Raw genomic sequence first — 8,294 nt, 5'->3', positions numbered from 1 at the left:
TGGATTCAGGGTATATAATTGGGGAAATTGTGTGAAAACCAGAGCTCATCCTGCCCAAAAAGGATGCAATATGGTGTAAGGTGGTGAGATGCTGAAGTCTTGAATAAAATTTGGAGTGTGGAGTGTTTCTTGAGAAAGCAAAAGGGAGATACCCCTGTGTTTACCTGCATAGGCTCCACCTTGCTGGGGGAAAAGAAAAAAAACAACCAACCAACCCAAAGAAAAAATTCCTCAGCTGCCTGGTGAGGCTAGGAGTATATCCCTTTCTTCAAGTCCTTTCTAACAATACACATTAAAAAAAAAAAGTGGAAACATTCTCGTCAAGAAAGTTTTTAATTGTTTTTTATTTGCAATGTGGTAATTCACTGGTGTGGAAAATGGTGTTGCAGGTAATTTCAGTTGAAGCTTTTAATGCTGTTTTGTGCTTGTAATACTGCATTAGCTCTGGTCTGTGTTAGCTTGTTCTGAAGCTTAGTAGCAGGAGTCTTCTTTGAATGTATCTGAGAAACCATCAAATCCTCTTTTAGCTAAAAGTCGAGCAAGCTCCTTGGAGAGCAGTTTGATGGGATTGACACTAATTCCAGCCTTAACACTCTTCTGCATTCAGGTAACCTTGCCCAAAGCTGGAGCAGGATGGGAAGTGTTCATCCCAGGAGGCCACTCCACATGGGAGGCTTCAACACCACCCAAAGTTCTGCCCAGCTGGTGGGCAAACTATGGCTTATGGCACACCTAGGGCCTGGAAAAGTACAAACACAGCTGACAGATCTCAAGTTCCAGCTGCATTTGGGAGCTGTTTAGCAGGGAGATGGGACAGGATCTTTGTGGTCACCTTGGGACCCCCAAAACCACACAGTCAATTGGCTGCTTCTGTTGTGTGGCCTCACTGGTGCTCACAAGGCTTCTCAGATAAATCACAAGAGAAAATCCCTGCCCTAAACCGGCCTGCTGTCTGCATTAGAGATAACAATAGGGGATAAACAGAAAAAGAAAATCAGTGGAAGCTAATAACCTGAATATATTCAAAGATCTGGGCTAAAAGAAGGGAGACAACAAACCAGGAGTGGAAGTCAAAGGCCCTAATAATAATAAGGGGGAGTTACAAAAAACGGAGCCATCTGTTCCAGCTGAAAACAACAGCGCTCTGCTTTTTTGAGTAATATTTTCCCTCTTCTACTCAAACTTTCTACTCTACTCTTCTACTCAAAATGCTGACTAAAATTTCTGCAATTGGTTTAAATGAATTTATGTGGCTAAAAAAGGGAAATTTAGCATGTCATATTTAAATGCAACCAATTTTTCTCTTCTCAGTTTTAAATTTTAATGAAAGTTAAGCCATGTTGAGAGTTTTTCATGACATGGCAGGAGTGGTATTTGACTTTGAGCTGAGGTTTCCACAGGAAAGCAAGAGCAGAGGTAGGAGTGATCTCTTGGTTCCATGGAAGTACTGGTACGATCTCACTGATTTCACAGGAGAAAGGGCCCCCCTTGGCAGTCGTTGCCCTTGCAAAAGGCAGTTTTCTGGTAAATACATGATAGCTATAGTGCCAGCTCCCCAGGACAGGAGGGGTTAAGCCACCTCCTTTTGCAGGCAGCACCCCTCCCTCAGTAGTTGTCTGGGTCAGGGTACAGGAGGAAGCCCATGAAAGTGGAGTCATTGAGGTTGTCAGCATAGACCCCGTTTTTGTCCCCGTCCCCGTACACCTGGAGCCAGACCTCGTCCCCGGAGCTGAGGTGCAGCAGGACAGAGCCGCTGGCTTGGTCGACGTTGTTGCTCTGGAACTGGTCGTAGGTGAAGATCACGGCCTTGTCCTTCCTGTAGAGGCTGACCTTGACGTCCGACAGGTAGACCGTGAGGTGGTAGGCGAAGAAGTAGGTGCCAGGGACGCTGCACAGGAACTTGCCCGTGCTGGGGTCGTAGTGGCCCTGCTCGTTGTAGAAGATCTTGCTGAAGCGGATGGGCACGTTGGGGGCAGGGCTTCGCTCCGTCAGCCCCACGCTGAAGGCAGAGCGGTGCACAAAGGCATCTCTGCCCTTCTGCCCTGGGGTTCCAGGAATTCCAGGAGATCCGGGAGGTCCGGGAAAGCCTCGGCTTCCTACTGGGCCTGGTTCACCTTTGGGACCTGCTGGACCTGCAGGACAGAGTGGGGGCTGGGAGCTGTGTTTGCACTGTGTGGAAGCTGCTGAAGAAATGCAGAGGGGGCCGTGGGGTGAGCCCTGCTCAGGAGCACGGAGCTGAGGAAGGGCTCAGGGACTTCAAGAGCCCCAGGGGCTGAGGCAGCGAGTGGAATCCCTGCTCACCCCCATCCCAGCTGTGTGCAGAGCTGCTGAGAGCAGCACGTCAGAAAAGACATCATTAACTGGGGAAACAAACCCCGCACCAAACTCTTTGACTTGGGTTATGGAGTCTCCACCCCAGGAGATAATCAAAAGCCATCTGGATAAAGATCAGGCATGAAACCTGTTGGGACCGGGGCTGGGGCTGCCCGAGGACTCGAGCACTGAGATACCACCTGCTCCTCACCAACCTTCATCTCCTTTATCTCCCTTTAGTCCATCTCTTCCGTCCTTCCCATCCCGGCCAGGGACGCCGTTGTGGCCAGGGTAGCCGGGTGCTCCTCCCATCCAGTTGGCACATGGCATTTTGGGGTCAGGCTGGCTGTCCTGGGCAGCCACCCCAGTGGAGTGGGGCACCAGCAGCAGCAAAGAGCACAGCAGGAGGCCTGCCAGGCCCCTCATCGTTGGTTCCTGATGAGGACAATTGCCTTCTTAACTTTAAAGGTTAACAGAGAAAAAAGTGAACACTCTCCTCCCCCGCCCTGTAAATAACAGGCACAGAAGACTAAATTTTAGTCAGTGCATCTGAAGGAAAGCAGTTCTGCTGGCCCAAGGGCCTCTGTGCATCCAGCACGCTGCTGGTGTGAGCTCCATGAGCCAAGCTGCACCCCTGGGGCAAGCCAGTGCAGAGACGACCCAACAGCAGCTACTCCTGCAGCCCTCAGGGGCTCTGTGCACAGGCACAGATGTTTCAGGACCCAGCCTGGCAGATGCCAGGGTGTTTGTGGCTGATCTCCTTGCAAAGCTCTGCTCAATTAGCCACAACAAGCCCTGACTCCTGCCTGGGTCAGTGAGCAGCTGGTGGCAGGTACGGGTCTGGCAGAGGGGAAGTCATGAAGGCAGGCATGGGTGGGTTCTCACTGCACGAACAGCCTGCTCACCTGGGTGTACCCAACACAAGCAGAAACCACAGCCAGCTTCTCTGAACCACAATATGAAATTATGATACTGGAGGTTTTTTCCACCCAAATCGTTTTTTGATAATGGGAAGAAAATTGTGCAGTGTTTAGACACTGTAGGATTGTATTTCTCTTTAATCTGGCTGCTTTGCTGGTCAGAGCAATTAGTGCAGCTGCCCAAAATCAGGTTGGGGGTGACACTGCAGCCAGCCTGGCTTTGTCCTGTGCTCCCAGTCCCTGGTGGACTTTGGGTCAGGTTCTTAGAACACAAGATATTTTAAAATTACCATTTGTGTGCTCCCCAGGCAAGGTTTATACCCTGGAACAGTAAAGGTGTCCTGTTAGGAGCATTGTAAGTGGCATAATAGGCAATAAAAAGTGAGCAACAGCATGGCAATTAGAGTCCCTTAGCTCTGTAATTGTCAAGAAAAATAATATTTTGGAGCAATTTCTTTGCAGGGTTGATTTTCCTAGGCAAGCTATTCAAATGCCATATTTTAAATAATGTCTTATTAGCTCTGGTGTAATTGCTTCAAAGGAAGTTAAAGAAGTGTGCTGGTTTTTGCTGGAGCAGAATTAATTTTCTTTGTCGTGGGTAGTGTTTTGGATTCATGCTGAACACAGTGTTGACAACACAGGGGTGTTTTTGTTATTGCTGAGCAGTGCTTGTACAACATCAAGGCATTTTCTGCTCCTCACCTCAGTGAGGATCCTGGGGGTGCATAAGGAGTTGGGAGGGGACACAGCCAGGACAGCTGACCCCAACTGGCCTGAGGGTTATTCCATAATCATGCCCAGCTATAAACCAGGGGTAAAGCTGAGGCTGCTGCCCAAGGACTGGCTGGTCAGTTGGTGCTGAGCAACAGTTTTCATTTGCATCACTTGTCTTTCTTGGGGTTTAGTTCTCTCTCTTTGTTATTTTCCTTTCCATTACAATTTCTTATTGTTATAATTACTATTTTATTTCAGTTACTATGTTGTTCTTATCTCTGCCCATGAGTGTTCTCACTTTTACCAGTGCAATTCTTCCTCTCCCACTCTGCTGTAGCAGAGGTGAGCGAGTGCCTCTGTGGGGTTCAGTTGCAAGCTGGGCTTAAACCACAACAGTAACAAAGAGGTTGCCATGATTTCAGGTTTTGCTCCAAAAAAAAAATTGATATTGAGGATATTGAAGGAGCTTGGGAAAAAAATAACCTAAAAGCTCTGTTTAATGGCTTTAGTGGGCTGTGCCTAACACCTAAAATCAGGAAACTCCCAAATCTGTGCCCACCCAGCCAGGCTCCAGCAATCCAGAGGCACCCAGCACTCTGGGATGGGGCCAGCGCCCTGGCTTGGGGGCAGTTTTGGGGCTGAGGGTGCTGTGCAGTCCAGTGGGCACAGCCTGAGCCCTAGGCAGTGTTCCTGTGTCTCTTTGGGAAGAGAAATGGCCCTTTGCAGCTAGGGATGTAGTGATTGTCCATGAACCAGCATGGAGCGGTGAAACTGATGTCTGTAAATCCTGAAAGTGGCTTGGTTTGCTAAGCAGGGTGTGCACAGTGATCACACTGTGACATGGACCCCTTGCCACACCCCAGTGGGACCCTTGTCCCCCCTGCCTGGGTCCCCTCCAGCTCAGGCACATGCACATACCCCTCCAAAATCAGCACAGGCTGTCTGGGGACACCTAACTGTGTTAAAATGTGGTGGTGATCCTAACTGTGTTAAAATGTGGTGGTGATCCTAACTGTGTTAAAATGTGGTGGTGATCCATAAAAATCTGGCTCAAAATTGTGTCTCTTGAGCTGTGTTTTGGTGATTTTGTTGGGGTTAGTTCTGCATTCTGGTGTGCTGCCTAGAACTCAAATATCCTCTCAATTTTAGTGGTGTTCCCCACAGCCAAGTCTTCCACTGGTGCAAAATAACCCCTCCTGTAAGGTCACAAGCAGTGCAGTGTGAGGAGCCCGAAGCAGGGCTGCAGGGAAGCTCTTCTGGGGGCTGCCTGGCCACTTTGCTGCAGAGGGCTCAGAGCCATGCCCTCCCCAGCATCAGTGCACACACATCACACACTCAGGGCTCTCCTTTCTAGGAGAAATGTGCTGTGATATGCAAAGAGAGAACACCTTCTATCCCCAGTTTAACTCCAGAACAGGTGATTTCTGTGCTTGAGAAGCCAGGCAGTTCTCTGGCATAAGTATGTCTTACAAAGGGGAAGTTTTAAGCTGTGTCTGCCAGATCAAAGCTTAAACTCTGGTTTAGAAGTCCCTTTTCTCAGTCTTTCCCATTTCCTTTCAGTGTTCCATCTGATGCTTAGCATCAGTTTAACATGAAATAAACTGCTATATTTGAATGTTAGTTGTACCTTTTGGACAAGAAATAGATGAACTCTGTACTGCTGGTGGCTTTCAGTGATTACCTTGGCAGCTGCTGTATTAAAAAGCACATATGCATTATATGAAGCTTATTTATTTATCAGCAGAAATCACTGTGGCATCTCTGAGAACAATGCCTTTCCTAAAGGGCTACATAATGATTCAGAATTTAAATTTCAGATAGCACTATATAAAAATTATATACTCTAAGCCCCCACATCTTTCTGCACAAAATAGACTGAAAAATCCATCTGTTTTCCCACTGGAGAATTTCCCTCAAAGAGTTTTAACCGGGGCTTTGGCTTATGTCAGAGGTTTTTCTTTTTGTAATTCTCAAAGCGTAGTTTTTGCTGATGTTCCAGCAGTGACTTCTTCCTGAAGAAGAAGTGGTTAAATGTGAGTGGTGCAGGTTTCTGGTAAGGAACTGATGGGACTTAGGGAGATTTGGGCAAACTCAATCTTCCCTTGAGTCTTTGAGGAAAGAGGTGAATTGAAATGTGCCAGTGCAATATTTACTGTTACAGCCATGCAGTTTCTCACTGCTGTTCCTAACTACTTTTTGATTTAGGAGTTCTGTTCTCTAAATAGTGTTTCCAAAAAGGGGAGTATGAATCTAATGGAGACCAGCTATTCTTGGTTTAAAATACTCTCTGTCTATTATGAAAATAACTCTGAGAAAGACAACTTCTTGCAAACAGAAAAGTCTGTCCAATTCAGCCCGAAAGAAGAGAAACTCCTGAACTTAGTAAGGAGGGGGGAAAAAAAAGTCATGCTTACCAGCTGCTTTGAGTCCTGGTTGGCTTGCTGCAGTCTGTTTAGAGAATGAAGTCTGGCTATTGCATCGCTATCCCTAAGGGCACGGGGAGCTGTCAGCTCAGACACTGCACTTTCCATTTGCTATTGCGCATGCCGACCTAAAAGTTGGGTTTTCCCATTAATTTTTCCTGGAGATAACTTAAGTTTTGGAACAGATATTTAATCCACTGGGAGAGCTTGTGAAGATGGCCTTACAGGGAAAAGATGGGTTTGGGAATTGAACAGGAACTGGAAGAGCAGTGGTTTGCTGGAGAGCCTGTGTGAGAGCCTGCTCAACCAGGGCTGTGCTTGTCCAGCACAGACTGCTCTCTGCAAATTGGGAAATGTTAGTGGCTGGTGGAGAAAGTGTGTCCAGCTTGCAGCAATGCACGCACATGGGGCTTTCAGCGTGTTAGTAAATGAATTATTGTGGAATAAGTCTGGGCTTCTTTTAACTGCAAGAACCATTCCTGTCTGGAGGCTGCTGCCACACCAAAGAAGGGCAAAACTGCCCGAAGGGGAGGGCAGCATGGGGGAAAGTTCCTTTTTAAGGCACCCAAGCATGTGCCAGCACTATTGTAAATGACTGGAGTAATTCCAGCTCTAGGATGGCTTTCCACCTATCGAGCTTTTTGGCTTTAGGTCAAAACCAAGTCTCCTTCTCCCTGTATCTTTCTCCTTCCCAAATCAGAGGTTGAATATTAGCTAGCAGAGGCTTTCCTCTGCAGCTACTCTGGGGCAGTTCAAAGTTAGCTAGGTGGAACCTTGGCAAACCTGAGTTCCCAAAATCATACCAGGAAAAAACAGTGTGATGTGTGATGTTGCAACTGGGCATGGGGAGCCAGTGTGGCTGTGAGAGGGGAAACTCATCCAAGTGAATGCCAGCATGGCAGTATTCTGAATTGCTGAGTTGTTTTCAAGACCTGGCTATTGAGAGGGACTAAAAAGATATATAAATGACCACATAAATAACTTTTTATATGTAGAACTGGGAGTAAGCAAGAATGAATTTTTAAGCCTGAGGAGAAGGTGCAGAAGGGTGGAGCCACAGGACAACTGCATACTGCCTGCCTTGTTTTGGTCAAGCCCTTAGTCCAGCATTTGAAGAATACTTTTAGTTTTTGTTGGATGACGAGTTTTCCGTGCAATGTTGATACTTAAAACAACCTCTCATGCAACTCCAGTAAAATATCACAGTGGTGTAGTTGGATCTGTTTTGTTATAAATGTGATTTTTTTAGGGTCACGTGCATTTGTGTGTGTGAAATGCCAGTGTTTCTGTCAAAGTCTCCTGAGCAATGAATGGAGGAGCATGACCTTGGAACTGAAAATGGACCTGCTTTTGCTGTGGATGAGAGGTTCTCAGCTGCCCCTGCTCCAGGTGGGAGAAGACAAGGCTGGCCCCTGTTGCCCTGAGTTTCCTAGTTTGCTGAACGCTCAGCAAACTAGGAAACTCAGAGCAACATGTTCCCCTGCCAGCTTTTAGCTTGAACCGCAAAAGGAATGTCTGGGATATTTGTTAGGCTGCCAGGAGTTGAGGATTGGACCTGAGGTGTTTAACAGGTAGTGCTGCAATTACCTCATGGTCTTTCAATTCAGTTGTCAGGGAAATACCACAGTGATAAATTTTTCAGTGGTCCATCAAACATCTTCCCAAACATTATCCCTGCCTCCCAGAAGAGAGATGGAAGTTTATCTCTGGGGGTACAGCCAGTTGATACAACCCCTGGCACATTTGCTTGCAGTTATGTTGCGTTGCACACTTGGTTTGCAGAGTGGGGCTGGCTCCTGTTCCTGCTGCAGAGGGAGATCTTGTACAATCCAGGGAACTGCTTCTGGCTGTGTGAGAGGAAAACAAATTAAATGCCTTTGGCTCTGCCTGGTGACAAGCAAAACCTGCCACCAAATGTGGCTGT

General features: G+C 47.2%; 1 protein-coding gene across 2 annotated transcripts; it reads right to left on the bottom strand.

The window, feature by feature from the left end:
- Window positions 1–320: 320 nt before the first annotated feature.
- On the bottom strand, window positions 321–6,801 carry ADIPOQ (adiponectin, C1Q and collagen domain containing). Of its 2 annotated transcripts, none has more exons than XM_063408181.1 (3): window positions 6,362–6,801; window positions 2,529–2,819; window positions 321–2,132 (listed from the first exon to the last, which is right to left on the bottom strand). In XM_063408181.1, exons 2-3 carry the CDS (start codon window positions 2,737–2,739, stop codon window positions 1,606–1,608), a joined length of 738 nt encoding a protein of 245 aa, XP_063264251.1. In that variant the 5' UTR covers window positions 2,740–2,819; window positions 6,362–6,801; the 3' UTR covers window positions 321–1,605. The 2 variants fall into 2 exon arrangements, with proteins under 2 accessions (XP_063264251.1, XP_063264250.1); XM_063408180.1 differs by having other exon boundaries at window positions 2,529–2,748.
- Between the last annotated feature and the right edge of the window lie 1,493 nt (window positions 6,802–8,294).

Source organism: Prinia subflava, chromosome 11 (assembly GCF_021018805.1).
Source record: "Prinia subflava isolate CZ2003 ecotype Zambia chromosome 11, Cam_Psub_1.2, whole genome shotgun sequence".
Taxonomy (NCBI): domain Eukaryota; kingdom Metazoa; phylum Chordata; class Aves; order Passeriformes; family Cisticolidae; genus Prinia; species Prinia subflava.
The sequence above is the reverse complement of the archived record's forward strand: the minus strand, read 5'-3'. Positions and strand labels throughout refer to the sequence as shown.

What these genes read in the sequence shown, in the direction of transcription:
- ADIPOQ (XM_063408180.1), bottom strand. Translation starts at nt 6,478, where the DNA reads ATGGAAAGTGCAGTGTCTGAGCTGACAGCTCCCCGTGCCCTTAGGGAT. An exon ending in ACCAGGACTCAAAGCAGCTG is followed by an intron (nt 2,749 to 6,361) that starts GTAAGCATGACT and finishes TGTCCTCATCAG; the next exon opens with GAACCAACGATGAGGGGCCT. An exon ending in GGGAGATAAAGGAGATGAAG is followed by an intron (nt 2,133 to 2,528) that starts GTTGGTGAGGAG and finishes TCTGTCCTGCAG; the next exon opens with GTCCAGCAGGTCCCAAAGGT.